Source organism: Gigantopelta aegis, chromosome 6 (assembly GCF_016097555.1).
Source record: "Gigantopelta aegis isolate Gae_Host chromosome 6, Gae_host_genome, whole genome shotgun sequence".
Lineage (NCBI taxonomy): Eukaryota > Metazoa > Mollusca > Gastropoda > Neomphalida > Peltospiridae > Gigantopelta > Gigantopelta aegis.
Window position 1 is genome coordinate 35081786 of NC_054704.1, and position 23461 is coordinate 35105246.

The window sequence follows — 23461 nt, forward strand, 5'->3', positions numbered from 1 at the left end:
CTTGTGATGTCATCAGGTAGTTGAGACACTGAGCTGTGATGTCATCAGGTAGTTATGACTTTGAGCTGTGATGTCATCAAGTAGTTAAGATGTAAAGCACAAAGTTACGAGGTTAAGACTTGGAACTGTAATGCCATTAACTAAAGACTGAATGTTGTGAGGTAATAATACTTTTTGTTATGAAGTTAACAACTTGTTTAGGAGGCTGCAAGACAAAATGATTGAGAGCTGCAAAATCATCAAACTGAAACTGCTTTGTGTGATGAAATTTTCAAGTAGTTAAGTCATCAAATAGTCTAGATCATAAACTAGACAATACTTGTAACTGTAGAGTCATCAAAGAGCTGGGGTTTGGTGGTGCAACGTTATGAAGTGGTCGAGACAGAGTGATCATATATTTTTGGACTGAATCTGGATTAATGATATGTTTGTCACTGTGCAGTGTTTTCCATCTCCATAAACATGCTGCTGTGACATGGTGTCATCCTCATGAATTTCAAAAGTGATTGTGTCCCATGCTTGCGAAATCTGCTGCTTCCTTTTAAATCTAAAACTTCTCTCACATACATTACGCCCAGATTGTCTCGCACAAAATGCAACAAAATTGGATCTACGTGTATACATATGCAATTTAAAAGTTATTGACCTGCATGTTCTGTTAAGCTGTTGTATGAACATGGTTTCAGATAAGTTGGAGAACTTTGAGTGTGTGTGATTAAACGTATATGAATGATTCAAGCAGAATGGATTTTATTGACATTGGTGTCTGCATGTATTGTTAAGACAAATTTTTTTTTCATTCACTCATTGAGAAACAAAACTGAGGTTTTCTGGGGTTTTTTTTTATATAAATTTTTGTTATACATTATCATTTTGTATACCATAAACCTAGATTGGCTATACAGTTATAATAGTTACAAACACATGCATCTTATTCAACATGCATGTGGCTGCATAATATTTATAGGTATCATTATATGTCTTGATTTCATGCCAATAAAGATTTCAATAATTATTGTGTAATACGTTATGAAATGTGGTCATATTCTACAGAAGTACATTTAGTAATGAAATGGTCTACATTTGAAATATAGAGTGTCATTCACGACTCGTTTAAAAAAAAAATCTTTCATTACTAATTTACTGTATGTTATATTAGGAATTGTTTCATGTTTGGAATTACAATACATGTGTTGCCTATGCTTGTAAAACTGAACTTGACATTCAAGCATATTAATGTTTTTCTATCTTTCCTTCTTTTTTGAAAGTCTGTTTTATAAACACTGACTTTGTTGTTTGCATATTTTGGAGTGAAAAAAAGAAGAAACATTATTATGTTTTATTCAGAATATAGCTATGTACATTTGTATGAACTATAAATCAGGTTGTATGTCTGTGTTATGCTTAATACATGTTGGGGTAATTACACGAGTATGAACTATAAAGCAGGTTGTATGTCTGTGTTATGCTTAATACATGTTGGGGTAATTACACGAGTATGAACTATAAATCAGGTTGTATGTCTGTGTTATGCTTAATACATGTTGGGGGTAATTACACGAGAATGTGTAGGCCTGGGCATAGCTCAGTGGTAAATTGCTCACATGATGCACATTCAAATCTAAGATCGATCCCCGTCGGTGGGCCCATCGGCCTATTTCTTGTTCCAGCCATGCACCATGACTGGTATATCAAAGGCCGTGGTATGTGCTATCCTGTCTGTTGGATGATGCATTTCCTCTTTTAAGATTATTTTTCAGATTATCAAATGTTTGACATCCAGTAGCCGATGATTAAAAAATCAATGTGCTCTAGTGGTGGTGTTAAACAAAAACAAACTTTTACAAAGGAACAATATACATGAAACTTTTATTTGGTACTTTAATTCTGTGGCTATCTTCAGACTTTGAAACTAACGGAATAAGCCGAGCTAATCATGATGTTTTATTACTGAGAGATACGGGGATGGTATTTATTAGTCCCCTACTGGTCCAACTGGAGGAAACTAAGTTTTGTCTCCATCCTTCCCTCTGTCTGTCTGTCCCACATATATACTTTTCTGGACCTTTTTTTGTGTATTTTGTTGTACAACTTGTACTGTTACAAATCGTGTTCAACTTTTATGGTGATTTTAGCCAAGTTATTAAAGCATTTGCTTGATGCGCCGTCGGTCTGGGATCGATCCCTGTCAGTGGACCCATTGGGCTATTTCTCATTCCATCCAGTGCACCACGACTGGCATATCAAAGGATGTGGTATGTACTACCCTGTCTGTGGGATGGTGCATATAAAAGATCCCTTGCTGCTAATCGAAAAGAGTAGCCCATGAAGTGGCGACAGCGGGTTTCCTCTCTCAATATCTGTGTGGTCCTTAACCATATGTCTGACGTCATATAACCGTAAATAAAATGTGTTGAGTGCGTCGTTAAATAACATTTCCTTCCTTTATGGTGATTTACCTATTATTATTTTTACAGAGTTATGGCCTTTGAGCTTGGGAGATATGAAAATTTGTTTTACAGATATTGAGCTGAAATGTTGTGACTTTCATGATGATTTACCTATTTTTCACAGTTATGGCATTGATCTTATGAGATGTGAAAATATTTTGGGTCTAGTAGAGGACGTGTTAATTTAGCAGTATTCTCAAAATGCTTGTTAACAGATGATCTGGTCCTTTTTCCATTAGAGGTAACAAATGGGGACATCGTATATTTTTGGTTCAAACTTTTACATCAAATCTAGCATGTTAAATATCGGAATTATTATTTACTTTTGATGATATGTAAACTGGGTATGTGTGGGTTTTTCTCGCTGGTAACATCAGTTAAAACAGCATCTTACTTGTATATTTTCATTGCACGGTTAAGCCAGTATTAAGTAGCCATGAAAGGCAACGTTAAAATGTCTCTGCTGTCTACTTATAACAGGTCAATTTGAACATGGGCCAGGCCAATTTGAATACAGACCATGCCAATTGAAACATTGGTTAGTGCTATATGAGATGATTTAAGAGAATACAGTAATAACATCTTAATAAAGCTATGAGCAGCGGTCTAAATCATAAAACTTTCTAAAGCAACATCACATCTTTGCAAATCGTTTTTGCACTGCACTGTGAGATGGCAAAACTGCAAGAGGTTTTATGAATAAAGCTCCCGGTTTGTACATCATCTGTTAACACAGCTATTTTCAGTTCTTAACTAGCTGGGGAATAATATTTGCCATGTTATTCTTTTCTAATGAGATTTGTAAATGTTTTCTTTCTCAGTTTGTGAAATGATCAACTACTTTATTCAATCTGTCTACATCATCAAATGAATATTATATAGCTTCTGAATTTTGTATTTAGCGAAGTAGACTGTTTCTCATTGTACATTTATTCCTTCCTATTTTTGTTATTATGTAAATATTTTACATTAGAATCTTTCCTTTGATTTTTCCATCTTTCGGAATCATCTTGTTACACCAATAACCTTTTGTCATTTGTGAAAGCTGGGTGGAAAATCCTGTTACGGTTTAGCAGTTTTGTATATACCATTATCAGCATTGATTATCAGAGTGTGTTTTGAAAATACATTACTTACAGTGTTGGTGAGAATATCATTCGCTATTTACATCACATGGCAATAACTCATGTGTCGATCAATTTAAAGACTTATAACTGGCTGCTCCTAGGAGAGGACTCCATTGCAACAGCCACACCATCCAATGAAATAAAATTAATTGCTCTGTGAGATGTAACTTAAGCTGAAACTAATTGCTCTGTGACCCATAAGTGAACTGTAAGTGCAAGCGCCATAATTAATTTTACCCAGAAAAGATGTTTAAATTTATTTTAAACATGATTTTTTGAGGTTACGTAAAAATAGAATACTACATAGTGTCTGTTGGATGTCATTTGTCTTGTAACTCATTTTGATATATTTCCAACTAGATTTTGAAACAACTCGTACGATAAATGGCATCTAATGACCACTCAGGGGCAGATCCAGGATTTTGTAAAATGGGGTCCCAAAATTTTAAAAAGTGCAAAGGAAGCAAGATCTGTAGGGGGTTTGATGACATGCTTCCTATAACAAATTGCAATAAAGATGCTCAGAGGCAGTTCCAGAGCAATTTAGTGTTGTGTATATGTATTGTGGATGATGAATTTTTTCTCTCACCCCCGAAAAAAAATAAAATAAAAAGTCATTAAGAAGGGTACTTAACCCTGGATCCGCCAATGCCACTATGTAGTATTCGTTATAGATTTACATTCGTTAAAGCACAGGTATGCAGACTGGTTGACTGTGTACCCTCACAAGTTGCATAGGTCAATGCGCACATCAAGAGGTTACAGAAATAGTTGTTGAATTGCATTGCTCTTGTAAATATCATTATTCATTGCACCTTAATAAAGTAATGAAAATCAGAAACTCGTTTTGTAGTAATGTATAAAGTATTGTCTTTACGCAGGTTTTCTGTATTCTAAAGTGTGTTGGGTTTAACACCACTAGAGCCCTCTACGAACTGCTAAATCACACTGTATGAAAAAAGTATTTTGTTTTGTTTTACGACACCACTAGAGCACATTGATTTATTAATCATTGGCTATTTGACGTCAAACGTTTGCTATGTCTGACAGTCTTAGGAAACTCCTAGATTTGTTTAATAGTAGCAAGGGATCTTTTAAATGCACCATCCCAGACAGGATAGTACATACCATGGCCTTTGATATACCATTGTGCACTGGCTGGAACCAGAAATAGCCCAAGGGATCGACCACACACCAGTTAGCACTTTACCCCTGGGCTATGTCCCGCCCCTACTGTATTTTAAGTCAGTTTGGTATCAATCTCAGGAAAGAACAACAAAAATGAAAGTAAAATTTGAAAATGGGGTCTGAATCTTTTGGCACGTTTTTTTCTGTCTTAGTTGTTTAAGAAATAAGTTTGTTTTGTTTAATGACACCACTAGAGCACATTGATTTATTAATCATGGGCTATTTGATGTTTTAAGAAATAATGCCACACGAGGGGTAATGCTGTATTATGTTTAATCATGAAAAGGTATGTTTTGAAAAAAAGGTTGAGTGTCATTAACAGGCCCGTAGGGACGACTTTGGGGGGGGAGGGGGGGGCACTGACGGATCGGGTTTTGGTTACAATGGCAAACATTAATATGCTAAAAAAAAAAAAAAGGCTCACAAGTGGAGTGGGTGGGGAGGGGGGAGGGGGGGGTGACACGTGCCCCCTTCCCCGGTTCGTACGGGCCTGATTAATATGCATGTACATCTGGGCAAGGGTATGTCGCTTCAGCCCAGACCTCATTAAGCGACCTTACATGAGAACATTTTATTATGTACAGCAAAGAACTGGCGATTACAGTTGGTGGTTTTACAGATTTGTGCAAAGAACTTTCCATAACAAACAATAAGTATAGTTCATAGAGGGTCACCGTGTTTTAATGTAGAACATCGTCCTTATGGAGAAGCAGGACGTAGCCCAGCGGTAAAGACGTTGGTCTGGTCCCCGTCAGTGGGCCCATTGGGCCATTTCTCGTAACATGCACTCGTATATCAAAGGTTATGGTATGCGCTGTCCTGTCTGTTGGATAGTACATATAAAAGATTGCTTGGTACTAATGGAAAAATGTAGCGGGTTTTCTCTCTAAGACTAAAACTTATGAAATGTTCGGCATTCAATAGCCGATGATTAATAAATCTTGTTTCAATTTTTTTCCTGTAATAATGTTTGTTTTGTTTAACGACACCACTAGAGCACATTGATTTATTAATCATCGGCTGGTCATTTTGACACAGTCATAGAGAGGAAACCCGCTACATTTTTCCATTGGTAGCAAAGGATCTTTTATATGCACCATCCCACAGGCAGGATAGCAGATACCACGGCTTTTGATATACCAGTCGTGGTGCACTGGCTGGCACAAGAAATAGCTCAATGGGTCCACTGACGGAGATAGATCCTAGACCGACCGCGCATCAGGCGTGCACTTTACTACTGGGCTACGTCCCCCCCCCCCCCCCCCCCCACCTGTAATAATGAGAACGCCGCTTAATCGTCAATCCGTTTATGCTTCATTAAAGACTAAAACTAGTAATTTGTTGAACTGCACTTTATTACAATAATTCAAAACAAAAATGGAGTGTATTTATATTCACCCCAGCACAAGTATAATTTAAGCATGAGTTACTGGATGATGATGACTCGTTTGCGGTTCACCAGACCTGAAAGTAATCATAAAATAATTATCACGACTAAAGTACTGTCGGAAATAGAATAAAAATGATTTTCGTCGATTATTTCTTACATATTAAAGTGACAAGTAAATATTTTGTAAATATCTATTTAATGATAGTCTACCTAATTTAGCATTTACTTGTCTGGGCGCTCGTTGATGTTCAAGGTGGTGTTTACTCTTGAAATTAAAAGAAAAATGTCGGTGAACAGGTCATTTGTGCACTTAATTGGAACAGACTATAAAAAAATTTGGTCAACATGTGTCAATTTCATTGCTGTTACAATATGTAAGGGACTGTTTCTAATGATGGTTTGCCCCTGTCCCTCTCCAAAACAAAATATTTGTAGTCCTATTTAAGTAACTTTTGAGCAAAACTGTCAAGAGCCATTATAACGATCCATTATACCGGCATTAAAGGTGCTATCTCAATGTTACCCAATGACAGCTATTGCAAATCTTTTTTTCTTTTTTTGAATAAACGTTTGATTTAACATTTAAAGAAGACGCCTTTAACAATATGCCCATAAATGATTATAGGAAATAATTTTATCTACTGGTTGAAAATACTGCTTTTATTGGAGAATCTTTATCACAGCTCGCATTATATAGCACCTTTAAATTGTTGCAAGATTGTGTAAATGTCTAATGTACTTATATTGAATTTATATTCAGTAAATATGCTAGTCATAATTAATAATATATGCTGCAATTCAAAATAATCAGTTAACTTGCAGTTTTAAATTAAAAGTTTGTTTAAGGGTACCCGGTAAATGAAATTGACACATATCGATCAAAATGTGTTATAGTCTGTTCCAATAAAGGTCACAAATCACCTGTTTACTGTTTAATTTCAAGAGTAAACACCACCTTGTACATCAGTGAGAGCCCAAACAAGTAAATGCTAAATTAGGTAAAGTATCATTGAATGGGTATTTACACAATATTTACTTGTCAGTTTAGTATGTAAGAAATAATCGACGAAAATCATTTTTATTCTATTTCCGACAGTACTATAGGTTTACTGCTGCTGCTGCTGCAACTCCTACTATTACTACTACTAATACTACTACTTTTTACTAGTACTACTACTACTACTACTACTACTACTACTACTACCACCACCACTATTTACTACTACTACTATTACTACTACTTACTACAATTAAAATGATACTACTACTACTTTTACAACTACTACTACTAATTACTACTATTATTATGATACTACTACTACTTTTACTACTACTACTACTACTATAATACTACTATTAATAATAATAACTACTACTATAATACTACTATTACTACTAATTACTACCATTACTATGATACTACTATTACTTTTACTACTACTACTACTACTTACTTATTATTATTATTATTATTATTATTATTATTATTATTATTATTATTATTATTATTATTATTATTATTATTATTATTATACTATTACTAGTACTGGAGGGAGGAAACGGGCAGCTATATATCTGATTTTCATCTGAGGAGGGGAATATTTTATCTTCACAGTTGATATATACCTGTCGCCCTACAACAAGACTCGTAGGAAGTGCTTCTTCCTCCATCTAGTGTGGTGCCCCCCCCCCCCCCCCCCCCCCCCCCCCCCCAAAAGTATAAAATCCTATGATGTTATTTTAGTTATTTTAAATAAACGGACTGTCGCAATTTACAGTACTTACTGTACTTATAATACCTACTTTTTTTTAAAGGTTTTCTATTTGCTTCACTGCCTTTTCAAATTCGTCAATGCTGATCTCATCGTCGCCTAGCAATAAAAATAGAATAACAAAATGTTCATAAATGAAGAAAGTTTAACGACACCCCAGAACATATATACACAAATTGTCTCAATGGTAATTAAACATTTATTTCGACAAGCAAAGTATGGGAACCTAAAATATTAATGTTAATATCAACTAATAGACCGAACATAAGTTTTGACCACAGACATCCTAGTAAAGAACATTCAGTACACCGAAACACATTCCATAATTTGCACGTGCATCACACAGTTGCCCCGTGCGTCATTCTCGATTTTGACAATTTCCAGGAAGGTCGATTAATCACTGTGGAACATTATTTCTGTCAGTCTCTTTCATTCTGTTGATCATACATACAGTTGTTATTGTTTTGTTTTTAGTCATTTTTACTGTTTACGATTTACTGATAAAAAACACCCGTCAACTTTCAAATTTCACTTCTGACCCCAATCGTCCTTCAAGATCTTTGGTGGTCATAAAACCTACTGTAATACTGAACTACCGGTTGCAATGTTTGGCCTGTTAATTCCCTATTATCATATAGCCATTCCCCCCAGCTAATATACCTTACCATCTTGGCAATTGTAAATTCTTATTAGAGTTCCCCTATATATGAAGACGTAATATTTAAACAAAAATGGCTACCATTTTGGATTTCCTATATATATATCTATAGTGTCTATTAGACATGACTAATGTCATTTTTTGTAAAAAAAAAAAAAGAATCTTCTCGTTTCGTTTTCTTTCTTTTTTCCCCTTTCTTTTTCTTCTTGGTCTTCACTCGTTGAGTGTGGGTGTGAGTATGGGTATGGGTGTGGGTGTGGGTGTGGGTGTGGGTGTGAGTATGGGTGTGGGTGTGGGTGTGAGTATGGGTGTGGGCGTTGGCGTGGGCGTGGGTGTGAGTGTGGGTGTGGGTGTGGTTTGTTGGATTTGGGTTTGTAAGAGTCGGAGTGTGAGATAATTAACGTCTTGACTTCATCAGCTTTAGTGACTAATCTTATATTCCTGAACCCGAGGTTTTATCATTAAACTTTTTTTTTTACCATCTTCATCAGCGACACGGATAAATTCCTGGGCATCTCTGGTGTTAAGTATCGACTCGATCTCCGCTTTGTCCAACACACCATCCATATTTGTATCCAAGTCGCTCGCACCTTAAAAACATTGAATCAATCAATCAGCCATTTGATTCGTGCTTCCATCCACTGAAGGTTCAAGCACGACTAGTATTGTCTTGGGCATATCCTCCGAGATTCCTCAGTGGATGTGTTGGAGACAGGAATATTGAATTTGGACAACTGATCAAATAAAATATTTTTGTTTATTAATACTGTTGTTAAACCTTTTGCATTTTCTTAACTGTAAATAAATACATAACACTAAAAGAAAAACAATCATAATCAATATTTGTTTTTGTATTGACGCATTATAGGTCAATGTTCCTCTTGGAACACAGCCCGGCCAGTGCACCACGACTGGTATATCAAAGGCCGTGGTATATGCTATCCTGTCTGTGGAATGGTGCATATAAAATATCCCTTGCTATTGATGGAAATATGAAGGGGAATTTTTCTCTAAAACTATGTCAGAGTTAAATACTGCTCCAGTCTCACCGAAAATAATATAATAATTGCGGCCCTTTCCCTGCCCTTCCCAGAGGTGGACCCAATGAGGGATTTCACGGGACCCGTACTCCCTTAATATATCCAAGTGCCTTCTTTCTTTGTCTTTTTCTGCAAATTTTCATTGGGTTGGTCCATGTGCTTTTTTTCCATTATCCCTCATCCTGAAATATTTTCTAAGGTCCGCCCCTACTCGCCCCACCCAAAGTGGCCAGTGCTGGGGCAGGTTTTAATAGCTAATCTTATATTAATTCTTTACATTTAGGTTTCATCGTTAAACATTCACGCTTATTTATTACTTCTTTTGCCGACTGCAACTATAGCAGCTCCGACGACTTTTTTGATGACGTAACTTTTGACTGCTCGAACAGCGATGCGTTTGAATCTGCGCCATGCACGACGTCCCCAGGCGTCGCTGCTGCTTACTGATATCAGAAGAACGAGCGCTAGAACTAGAGCAATCCTCATCTGAAACACAGTATTATGTGAAAATACACATAACAGTTAAGTGTGTGTGTGCGTGTGTGTGTGTGTGTGTGTGTGTGTGTGTGTGTGTGTGACGGTACATGCTCTTAATTTCTTTTCGCCTGTGGCGATATTAATTGTTTTAGAAGACCGTGTGCAGTTCCAAATGCACTTAGCCCAGGTGGGCAACTTGTTACGTGATACCTGCGCGACGGCCGTGTGCAGTTTCTAATACACACCCAGCCAGATGTGGAGGCCATGTGGCCAGTAGTTACGTAATACCTCCGCGCGACCATGGAATCTTTAGGGAACTGGCGACATTAAGTCTGACGATCTGAGAAAAAAAATACTGCTTGGTCGCGGTGGAAATAGCACTTGTAGGGATTCGGTGCCGCGATGTACCCCCAGGCGATATTCGCTGTCTCTGAGAGTTTTGAATAAATAGCTAGGATTTAGATATATCGAGGAGAAACGATTGGAAGTATCCAGGGGAAACGGACGTCGTCCACTGAACGATCTATATAAGTTCAGTCCGGACGTAGTAAATATATTTTTCTGCTCTGTTGTATAACCTTGATGTGTCCTAAATAATTATATAAAGCTTAGCCAGTCATCCTAGAGGACCTAGGTAAACTGTAGGTTATTGTCTTTATTGTGATAGGTACCAGTATTAATTCTGTATTACAAGGTTATTGAATGAGTAGTTAGGGTTAATTAAAAATTAACCAGATAGGAATAGAATTGTAATTCCTTTATTAATTAAGTTACCCTGGAAGCGTTTCTCCATTATCGCACGTGTGTGTGTTAGCGTTTCTCAATTATCACACGTGTGGGTGTTGTGTCACCGTGAAGTGATTAGCATATTGTGTAAACTAGACACCTAGAGATTAACTAATTAAGTGATCAGTTCTGGGTTGTTATTATTGTTGTTATTAATTAACTACTGCGGCAGTACATTTGTCAGCGTAGGTTAATACAGATTCCAAAGTGTATTGTGTTTTTGTTGTGTTTTCTAGTGAACTAAACGTGCTATAATAATATATACTTTATATAAGATCTTATCTCTGATCATACCTAGACGAGCCACATTAGGGTATAACCGCCCGTTACAGAGAGATCTAATAGATATACAGTTAGGAGAGATATTTGGACAATCGTGTTTTATTCAGTTACGGGTATTATAGAATCCCCGTGACAGTGCGTGTGTCGCATATAAAACTCTGAGGTGTAACACATGTGGCAGTTCATAATAATATTGCAGGCCCCCGTTTTACGAAGCAATCTTAGCGCTAAGATGACCTTTTCACATTACACACTTAAGGTGTTCTTAGCGCTAAGATTACCTTTATACATTACGCACTTAAGGTGATCTTAGCGCTAAGACCGTTTTGCAAAGCGGGGCCCAGGACATGTTCGAACGTTTATGAAGAAATCTTTGCAAAAATGTGAAATATGTTGTCTATAATCTTTACCAGCAATGTACAAAACGTGTGCGTGTAAATGTGGATGGCAATCATGCACACTTTTATACCCATGGTGAGAACGCATTGCACGGGCACAACATACAGAATTTCAGACATGGGTGCGTCGAGACAACCCATTTGTTGGGGTGATACATGTGTTTGCATAACTTTTACCATTGTATTGTGGCCTCTAACTGGAAGTACCATTACTCATACTGAAATCCAAATGCTACTTAGGAAACCTCACTCTGAGCCTAATCCACGAAGACCATACATTCCTTTTTTTCATAATTAGTGTGTTGGACGGGTATCGTTAACATGTGTAGTACTAACAATATGAGTGACCCTTCAATAGAAAGAAAGAAATGTTTTATTTAACGACGCACTCAACACATTTTATTTACGGTTATATGGCGTCAGACATATGGTTAAGGACCACACAGATTTTGAGAGGAAACCCGCTGTCGCCACTACATGGGCTACCCTTCCGATTACCAGCAAGGGATCTTTTATTTGCGCTTCCCACAGACAGGATAGCACAAACCATGGCCTTTGTTGAACCAGTTATGGATCACTGGTCGGTGCAAGTGGTTTACACCTACCCATTGAGCCTTGCGGAGCACTCACTCAGGGTTTGGAGTCGGTATCTGGATTAAAAATCCCATGCCTCGACTGGGATCCAAACCCAGTACCTATCAGCCTGTAGACCGATGACCTGCCACGACGCCACCGAGGCCGGTCCCCTTCAGTAGTGACGCTGAGTATATATATGTTTTAAAGTTTAAAAAAATGAAAAATAACTGCCATAAAAAAATTAGCACAGAACTGTAAACGCACTGGATATATACAACTTGTTGTCTAGACAAGAAAATATATTTAATATGTAATTTTGGGGCGGGTGGTAGCTTGATGCGCGGTCGGTCTGGGATCGATCTCCGTCGGTGGGCCCATCAGGCTATTTCTCGTTTCAGCTGGTGCACCACGATTTGGATATCATAGTCCGTGGTATGTGCTATCCTGTCTGTGGGATGATCCATTGCTACTAATGGAAAAATGTAGCGGGTGTCATCTCTATACGTCAAATGACCAAATGTTTGACATCCAATAGCCGATGATTAATAAATCAATGTGCTCTAGTGGTGTACTTTTAATCGCCAAAAAGACTCAGCTAGTCAAAAACATCTTGCAATGGTTGCAAACTCAGGATAGACTCTTTAATCTATATTTCATGTAGTTAATTTTAAAGCGGTTCCTCTATAGTCCAAAGTGGATTTTAACTCCCAAACTGGAATAATTTATTGAAAGATAATGCACAGATTTTCAATGGTTCAGCAGTGCAGGTATGTTTTAATTTGTACACGTGTTCTAGAACATTATTTTATTTGTAGTCTTAAAAGAAGGGAGAACAGAAAAGAAACAAACAAAAGAACGACAAACCATGTAACTATGCAAATATAAAACAAAAATATTCTTACCTTGTTGTGTCAACAAAACTGGACGATTCTGTGACTGCTAGACAAGTATGGGACTTTTTATTGTTATCGTTTCCGGATTTAGCGATCTCGATTTGCGCGAAGTTCACGGCAGTTAATTGAAATTTGCACACTGGTACTTTCAAGTGTTGAACTATCGCAAGTGAGGGTGCCGCGTTAATTAATGTAGCAGCTGGTTTTATGGAAGTGTTAACTGCGTCCTATCACGGAGATATGAACTCTGTATTTTACTAAGAGTCAGGGCGGGACGTAGTCCAGTGCTAAACTGCTCGCTTGATGCGCGGTCGGTCTGAGATCGATCCCCGTCGGTGACCCATTGGGCTATTTCTCGTTCCACCTAGCGCATAGCGACTGGTATATCAAAGGCCGTAGTATGTGTTATCCTGCCTAATTGATGGTGCATATAAAAGATCCTTTGCTACTAATGGAAAAATGTAGCGGGTTTTCTCTTTATGACTATATGTCACAATTATCAAATGTTTGACATCCAATTGCCGATGATTAATAAATCAATGTGCTCTAGTGGTGTCGTCAAACAAAACAAACTTCGTATTCTTCTTCTTGGAGTCACTACTGTGATATGAACCCAGCACCGACCAGCCTTAAAGTGACACACTCTAGTTTTTAAACTACCGTGTATTTTTCACTATTAGATACTCTTTTTTTATCATTGAAACAAGACATTACTTATAATTTTATTCTTTAGAATATCCATTTTTGTATATCCCAAATGTTTTTGGTCATCCTGGTGTCTCTAATACCACGCATTCCATTTTTCTTATTTTTAAAAACGCACACACCTCCGAGAAATAACGGTTATGGAGACGATATCTAGTCTATATTTTAAAGCTATTTCCTATTTTTAATCCCTATATACATAAATTCTGATCGCCACAATTTACAACCCTACACAAATTCCTGCACACGCCCCTGATTAATGTTTTATATGGGAGTTCACGAGATGATGGTGCACACCTAAACACTGGTCATGAATGTAGTAAGGTTAAGATAATTTACAACGGTTAAAACTGCTATCTTATATATGGTTAATATTTTAGTATTGTAAAATATATACTTTATTTTTGAATATTTAGAATAGTTCATCAAGTCTTTTTTACCACATGACATGCCATTCATCGATTTTTTTAAAAATACTCCGTGTATTCGAAACTCTGTTCTGGCGCAGGGAACATGTTCCTAAACGTTTCGAAAAGGCATTCTCAAATTCCACATTACCTATTGGTGGATCCAGAGGGGGTCAGATGCATCCAGAGGTGGCGGGGTCACATGGATCCCGTGATAACCTCACCCCACCCCCACCCATTTGATGTGTCCCCTTTAATTACTATTTTGTTTTGTTTTATTTATCATCCACAATATACAAAGCTAAATTGACCTGAAAACGCGTCTCTAAGCATCTTTATATCAAATGTTTTGGGGAAATATCCCCCCCCCCCCCCTCCTCCCCGCCTCCCAAAACCCTTTACAAAACTTCCTCCCTTGGGAGCTAGGCTCATTTGCTTTTGAGAAAGTCAAATTGCTCGTTTTAGAACCCCTTTACAAAATCCTGGATCTGCACTTGTTACCTCGAACAGTAGTGTTACGAGAACGGGTTCTCAGCCGATCGCGAACCCAATTTCGAATACACAGACTAAGTAACGTCAGAATGTAGCTCAGTGGTAGAGCGCTCGCCTGAAATGCGTTATGTCGTAGGAGAGATTGTCCTCGGAAGATTCGTCGGGATTTCCGCCATCCAAACTAGTGCGCCGCGATTGGTACACAAAAGGCCGTGGTAAGTAATGTCTTGTTTATGGTAAATGAATATAAATGATATTTGTCTGCTATTGCTACTGTTGCTGCTTGTTGTTGTGGGGGTTTGCTTAGTCGTGGAATATCCCAAAAATCAATTATGTACATGTACTACATACCCATGCAGAATAGATGAAAAAGTTTATTTTATGGTCGTTCTTTTTCTTTTCTATCTTATTGCATGGAATTTTAGGGAAATATCTGTCTTTATTAATAGAGGTAACAAATAAGTAATCGTCTTATTGCATGGCTTTTTAAGGAAATAAGAAATCTTTTTTAACGAAAGATCTGTCTTGATTAATATAAGGGTGATGGACGGAGCCCAGTGGTAAAGTGCTCGCCTGATGCGCGGTCGGGTTGGGATTGATCCCCGTCAGTGGGCCCATTGGGCTATTTCTCGTTCCAGCCGGCGCACCACGACTGGTATATCAAAGGCTGTGGTATGTGCTATCCTGTCTGGGATGGTGCATGTAAAAGATACCTTGATACTAATGGAAAAATTTAGCGGGTTTCCTCTTTAAGACTATATGTCAAAATTACCAAATGTTTGACATCCAATAGCCGATGATTAATTAATCAATGTGCTCTAGTGGTGTCGTCAAACAATTTTTTTTTTATTATCATTAATATATGTAACAAATAAGTAATCAGCGCGAGAATGCAAATTTATATCAGACAGAAAGACGTATTATTGTGACAGTTTTCAGTTTGTACCGATGTTCTGTAGCCCAGGATTCATATTACGTGTGATCAATGGCGTAGCCAGCATGAGGCAGATGAGGAATTCCCCCAGATTTAGTTTATTTTCCCCATGACACTGATATTTATTTTACAGGTCTGGGTTTGCATCGGCGTTTTTTCCTCTCTGGCTACGCCCCAGATGATGGCAATTCTGAAACGTTATGGAACTTGAGAGTTTGGTCATGGAAAGTTATGAAAAATGACAACTGTCTGATAAGTAATTTATTCCCATGCATGCAAAATAAAGAAATAACAGATTTGCATGAATGCGTTTTAATATCGTTAGGTTATGTTGGTGATAGTAAAACAACTGAATGAAAAAAGAACATATTTTAAAAGACATGGAAACTGCTTTCTAAAAGTCACGGAAGTCATAATAAAGTCTATTTAAAGGCGCAGATCCTAGTTTTAACTCGTACAAAATGGACACTAAGTTTAGTTAATTTACAAACTTGTAACTTATTTGGATAAAGTTACAATAGAGTGAAAGAAGAGTCTGTGACCGGGAAATATTCTTAAAAATACTATATAACTCGAATCAATAAACCGCTACTTCTCAGACGCACGTGAGTTTTTAAAAATATGAAAAATGCAAACAACAAATTGGTATTAGAAGCACCAGGATGACCAGAAAAACTTCGGTTGTACGGAAATGGATAACCTAAACATTAAAATGTAAGTAATGTTTGATTTCAGTGATCATAAACGGCTCTAATAAGTGAAAAATATGCTGTGGTGTTTGCAAATTAGGGTCTGTCCCTTTAACACGTGCCCTTGACACAAGTCCGAGGACACCGAGACGGGTAATGCAGAGTAAGGTTTGTCAGCCAGCTGTTACGTCAGAATAAACACTTTGTCGCTTTCTAAACGTATGTTGTTGTTGCTCAGAAGTGCCAGTTTCTATTAACAGTCGGCGTTATGCAGATTATGGTTTACGGTGTACTCGCATTGTTTATCTAAATGAAATCAACATGTGATACTCCTAAATGTTATACGAGTGTCAAGTGCACAAACAGGATACATGCATCTGTGTGTTGTTTTAATTTTTATCTCTCAGACAATGTTGAAATGGTGAGGGCAGACGGGTCATTTGTAGAGCCGGGCGTCGTTGGATTTAAGGCTGGCAGATACTAGGATCGCATCCCAGTACTGGCTACCATCCATGATAATTTGCCCGCCCAGGTGATACCAATTAGTTACATGTCAGGGTCTGGCTCATGAGCGAATTTAATGACTAAATGAGTAGGCGTACGGTCACTAAACCGACCTTTTTCTCACTAGCCACTAATAACTAACCAGATAGCTGAGGCGTGTGCCCAGGACAGCGTGCTTGAACCTTAATTGGATATAAGCACTACAGTAAGTATCAATGAATGAATGAAATAATGGGAAAATGTGGCGTGTTTTCTCTAAGATTATATGTGAGAATAACAACATATTTGACATCCAGTAGGCTTTGATGAACACATTAATATGCTGCAGAAAATATATATAAGTGCTGTTGTTAAATAAATTAGACTTTTTTTTTTCTGTTTTTTTCACCTAAACGTAAACCAGTGTGCCTTTAGAACGATGGCAGGTTAAAGCGATATTTGATCATTTGAAATAAAAAAATGTTTTTAAAATTTGACCTAATTTTGATCCACATAAATAATTTTTCACTATAACAACCAGATTAATTTTAAAAACAGACATCTAAACTATCAAATTACAGGGAACCGGAAGTTGGTTCGATATTCAACGTTCAGCATTCAATATTGAATATTGCTCTGACAGAACAACATTCAACATTCTCTATAGAATATATAGGATTAATGCCCCCCTCTAATCCTCTATCCCTGTCTTCCGATACACATCTAGAAAAAGATGTTATTCTTGTAGCTATAAAAGTACGTGTTGTTTTCTACTGACGCCAGTTGTACTGAAAAGTATTCACACAAATATTTTCGTATCAGTACATGAACATTTTTTTTTTTTTAATTACAAATTTGTGTACGAGTCCAGGCGGAAATTAGACTTACTGCCCCGGTTTACGTGTATAATGCGAGTCGTTTGCAACGTATTACGGTTAATTGATTAATAATAATAATTAATTATTATTATTATTATGATGATGATGATGATGATGATGATTATTATTATTATTATTATTATTATTATTATTATTATTATTATACGAGCAAAATGTTTGCGCCGTTTGTCGTGTGGTAAAGTATAAATGATAACATATGACCTTGGTAGGTCATCGATTCTGTGATTGCAACACGATTATGAGGCTTTTTATTATTGTTGGTTCAGGATTTGGCAGTCCTATTAATCAAAACAGATCTTTCTTTAAAAAAACCCCATGCAATAAGAAGATTTCTTATTTCCTTAAAAAGCCATGCAATAAGACGATTACTTATTTGTTACCTCTATTAATAAAGACAGATATTTCCCTAATTTTAAATGTTGATCTAATGCAGATATGATTCTATGAAGGTGCCAAGTTAATTTATGTACCAGCTGGTTTTAAAGGAACTCGGTACAGCATATCATAATGTTGTTATATCATCATATATTATGCAAACACTTCATACTCGGTACGGACGAGACGTAAATAAAGCGCTCGCTTGATGCGTCACCGGCCTGGGATCGATTCTCGTCGGTGGACCCACTGGGTTATTTATCGTTCTGAAAGTCAGTGTTCCACAACTGATGTAACAAAAGCCATGGTATGTGCTCTCCTGTCTGTGGTATAGTGCATATCAAATATCCGTTGCCAGACATGCTAGTTCGGAAAATAAATGTGAAAAAACTAAAATTAGCTTGAGTAGAGCAGACCCCCAAACCCTCTCCCCCCTGCAACCGCGCCTGACTACTACTAGTCAAAACGATGAGCCCTTGGGGTAGCGGCAGCTGGTATCCCAGTCTGATTGAAATCAGCTCTGCTGGTCTGCCAGTAGTTATTAATCAGTGGAGCTCATTTTAATTAGATTGCTGGACATCAGTTCACAAGTGAAAGTTAAACGGTATTGCCGAGTAGCGAGTTGGGTATTCTATGTATTACCCATTATCAATCTTTATTATTTTATGGAAGATTTTCAAACGATACTGTTATTGAAAACAAGTTTGCAATTTGAGAAGAAGAGGCAACGTTACATCATAGCTGTGACGTAGTTATCGCTGATGACGTAAGTTAGTTGTCGACATGACTGCCACCATGGTTAGCCGATTGAATGGATACTAGTTACGATTGTTTGAAGTTGCTTAACAGTTGTGACGTCAAAGCATATAGTGAAGCACTGATTATGACGTCAAAACGTATCAAGGAAAAGAAATATATACGTACGCAGTTCGGGAAAGAAGCCGAATCATGCAAATTTTGTGGAAAAATCGGGAGCAATCGGGGCTGCATAGAAAGAAAGAAAAAAAGCAAAGCGCTAATGATATACTGGTCAAACTTATTGTCACGGGGATTCTATAATACCCGTAACTGAATGAAACAGGATTGTCCAAATATCTCTCCTAACTGTATATCTATTAGATCTCTACATAACGGGCGGTTATACCCTAATGTGGCTCGTCTAGGTATGATCAGAGATAAAATCTTATATAAAGTATATATTATTATAGCACGTTTAGTTCACTAGAAAACACAACAAAAACACAATACACTTTGGAATCTGTATTAACCTACGCTGACAAATGTACTGCCGCAGTAGTTAATTAATAACAACAATAATAACAACCCAGAACTGATCACTTAATTAGTTAATCTCTAGGTGTCTAGTTTACACAATATGCTAATCACTTCACCGTGACACAACACCCACACGTGTGATAATTGAGAAACGCTAACACACACGTGTGATAATGGAGAAACGCTTCCTGGAGAACTTAATTAATAAAGGAATTACAACTCCATTCCTAACTGGTTAATTTTTAATTAACCCTTACTACTCGTTCAGTAACGTGTGATAATTGAGAAACGCTGCCAGGGGAACTTAATTAATAAAGGAATTACAACTCTATTCCTAACTGGTTAACTACTCATTCAATAACCTTGTAATACAGACTTAATACTGATACCTATCACAATAAAGACAATAACCTACAGTTTACCTAGGTCCTCTAGGATGACTGGTTAAGCTTTTTATAATTATTTAGGACAGTGAGCCTACAGATTACTGCGTCAGATGACCGGCAGCACCGTCTAAATAATATTGGTATAATACAGTATTAAAATATTTAAAGTCACATCAATCACATCAAGGTTATACACAGAGCAGAAATATATATTTACCAAAGTCCCGTCTGAACTAATATAGATCGTTCAGTGGACGACGACCGTTCCCCTGGATACTTCCAAATGTTTCTCCTCGATATATCTAAATCCTAGCTATTTATTCAAAACTCTCAGAGACAGCGAATATCGCCTGGGGGCCCAACGCGGTACCTCACGTATCATCGGATATTTCCACCTCTCCCAGAGTCGGTATATTTTTCTCTGATCGTCAGACTGGCTGTCGCCATTCCGCGAGCAATCCCCTGGTCATAAACAGCACTAGCGGAGTTATTACGTAACTACTGGCCATATGGCCTCCATACCTGCGCTAGGTGTGTATTAGGATGCACGGTCGCGCGAATGTATTACGTAACAAAGTGCCCATCTGGACTAAGTGCATTTGGAACTGCACACGGCCTTCTAAAACAATTAATATCGCCACAGGCGAAAAGAAATTAAGAGCATGTACCGTCACACACCCCCACCTCAAAAAGGATATTTCCTCTACTCTAGGAATAGGGAAATATACTACATTAAAACAAAAGGTGCGTTAACCGACGCATACGGGCATTTATAACACATGTAATAATAAGGTGACTACCAGTAATCACACTGAGTCTCTGAGTATACAAATAAAATATATAAAAACAAAACAGATTCAAGAATGTCAACACATTATCATAACGTTCAACTTCGGGACAGGGCATCAGCGATTACATTGGATGTCCCCATGATATGTTCAATGGTAATTAGGAATTCCTGCAGAAGAAGGCTCCATCTCAAAACTCTCTGGTTGGTGGCTTTCATTCTGTGAATGAAGGTGAGCGGATTATGGTCAGTAAAGACCACCACTTGATGCACTGCCGATTTCACGTAGATCTGAAAATGCTTCAGGCTTGTACCATGGCCAAAGCTTCGTTCTCTATAGTGGAATAGTTCACCTGGTGTTTGTCAAACTTTTTGGAGAAGAAACTTACAGGATGGTCCAGTCCATTTTCGTCTTCCTGGAACAGCACAGCTCCAGCTCCCCCGTCACTGGCATCGACAGCTAGCTTGAAAAGCCTTCGGTACTCTCATGCTGCCATCACGGGAGACGAGTAGCGCATCAGCTTGAGACGGTTGAATGACTTCTCGCATTCACCTGACCACTGGAACTTCGTTTCTTTCTTTTTCAGTGTCGCACGTTTTCCAGGTTTTCTCTGATAGGCATGCTGTCGAATCGGTGTAGCTTTGGGTTCCAAGCGCACATCCTGGCTTAAGGTATTGGTAACCGTTGGAAGGTCCTGACAAATGGAAACATTGTCTTGTATCAGCGTAGTCAACTTTTCTCGCTGGGGGTTCAAGTCTGCTAGAATCTGGCTGTTGGTTAATTTGATCTCTGCAGTCTTGACGTCATCACAGGAAATTGAGTGACTCTCAATTTGGACTGGTAACTCTGGAACTATCGGCAGTCTGTCAAAATAACCTTTTAGCAAATTGATGTCACAATACCTACTTTTCCTAACCCTATCAGGAGTGTTTATCACATACCCGGTCTCATTAACCCGTTTGTGCACAACATAGAGCACGAAATACCTGTTCTGCAATGAACCCCGTTTAATGGGAAGGTACAGCAGCACCTTATCCCCTGGTTTAAATTCCCGACTCCAAGTCTTCCTATCAAACACTGATTTTATTTTGCTCTGAGCATGGCTCAGTTGCTTCCTAGCCTTCCTATCTCTAACTCTCTTATTCATTAATACTCCCTTGTCCATATCATAACCTGACATCTGATCCTCCATCTCACCCTCTGTTAACAATGTAGTGCGAGCTGCCAACAATTTTGGATCAGCCCCCTGCTCTAGAATTAACTCTTGTCTGTTACAAGGTAAATACCCTCTATCAAACACAACTGGTTCAATTCCCCTCTGCGGGAGATCAACAGGTACCACCACATTTAATTCCTCATTTGACTTATCTACTATTTTATTGATAACCTCATCCACTCCAATTTCATGGCTCACACACGTATCAGACAAAACACAAATATCCTCTGAGTCTCGTGTCACCCTTCTGGCCGTAGCCCTAGTCCTTACACACGCAGGATATCTATTCTCATCAACCTCACTCTCTTCTATTGGTAAAGGGTTGTCTTTAATTAACAATTGGTCACATTTCGGCTGACAACACTGACTAGTCAAATCATTTCCCAACAAAACTCCTATGTTTTCAACAGGCAAGTCCTTTACAACACCCATAATGACTGGTCCCGTCACAAACTTCGAACACAAGAAAACGTTATGTAACCGGACAACCATTTTTTTCTTCAGTAACTGAGGTTAAAGCCAAACTACGTCCTGTATCTGAATTCTCTATACCAGCTAAACACTCTGACGTTATCAGCGACTGACTACAGCCGGTATCTCGATAGATTGATATTGCCTTAGGACTCAATTCTTGTTTCACATCACAAACCATACCAGTGGACACATACGGCTTTACCTTCTCTGCCATGGGACTAACCATTAACTCTGTCGCTAGTGGAGCTGACCTCACTAAACCGACCACTTGCGCATTATCGCGTTTCCTTTTAAAACAGTCCCCGACAAGATGGTTATCCTTTTTACAGTAACTGCAATGTGGACGAAAAGTTCGTGCATTGGCTGATAATGCAGGCCTATCCTTACTTTGCCCACCAGGTGCATTCCTTGTCTGACTAGCTGACCAACTAGATGACTCTCCCCGATAGTTACCTTCCCGGGAAAAACCTGGCTGAAATTTCTTCTTATCACCCTGTTGTATAGAGCTACCCTGTACTCCCTGAGCTTTGTGTATTAACACGTAATCATCTGACACTATGCCTGCCTCCTCTATCTTTTTGACATCACGATCCTCTAAATGAATACGTAACCTAACTGGTAATCCATTTTTAATGTCCTGTAAGATCAACAACTCCCGTAACTCGGTATATGACTCTACCTGATGAGACACCACCCATTTATCAAACATCACTGCCTTCTTAGCCACAAACTCACTATAAGACTGACCCTCAACTCGCTATACCGTAAACGATAATCCTCAGGTCGTAATTCATACGCCCTCAACACTGCCGCCTTAACTAGGTCGTACTGACTTGCTCGCTCATCACTCATTGAATTATAAGCTACACTAGCCTTCCCCTTAAACTTAGACACGGCTAACAATGTCCACTTAGACTGCTGCCAATTTAGCTGCTTAGCGGCCCGTTCAAAAAGTTGGAAGAACATATCTACCTCCTGGTCATCAAATACAGGCACTAATCTATAAGCCTCCGACATCTTCCCTATCTCTTTCTTCTCTTTCTCTCTCTCTCTATCTCTGTCTTCTTCTTTTTTTTCTCTATCTCTCTCTCTCTATCCCCCTCTCTATCTCTCTCTTCTCTCTCTCTATCTAATGCACGTTCTTCTCTTTCGTACTCAAGCTTTTTAAAAGCTAATTGTTGTTCCACACTTAACTCATTTATCTCTATCTCTGGAACCATCTCACTGTCTTCCATAACAGGACTATCACCAAAAACTTCCTGGATAATAATTGTCCTTATATCTCCTAAGGTTTTAGCTGA

The 23461-nt window shown here is 38.1% G+C and overlaps 1 protein-coding gene across 1 annotated transcript; it reads right to left on the minus strand.

Annotated features, from left to right (window-relative positions):
* Positions 1-6102: 6102 nt before the first annotated feature.
* On the minus strand, positions 6103-13202 carry LOC121376201. The gene is made up of 5 exons (XM_041504020.1): positions 13047-13202; positions 9943-10111; positions 9065-9175; positions 7960-8026; positions 6103-6229 (listed from the first exon to the last, which is right to left on the minus strand). Exons 2-4 carry the CDS (start codon positions 10109-10111, stop codon positions 7965-7967), a joined length of 342 nt encoding a protein of 113 aa, XP_041359954.1. The 5' UTR covers positions 13047-13202; the 3' UTR covers positions 6103-6229; positions 7960-7964.
* Positions 13203-23461: the final 10259 nt, after the last annotated feature.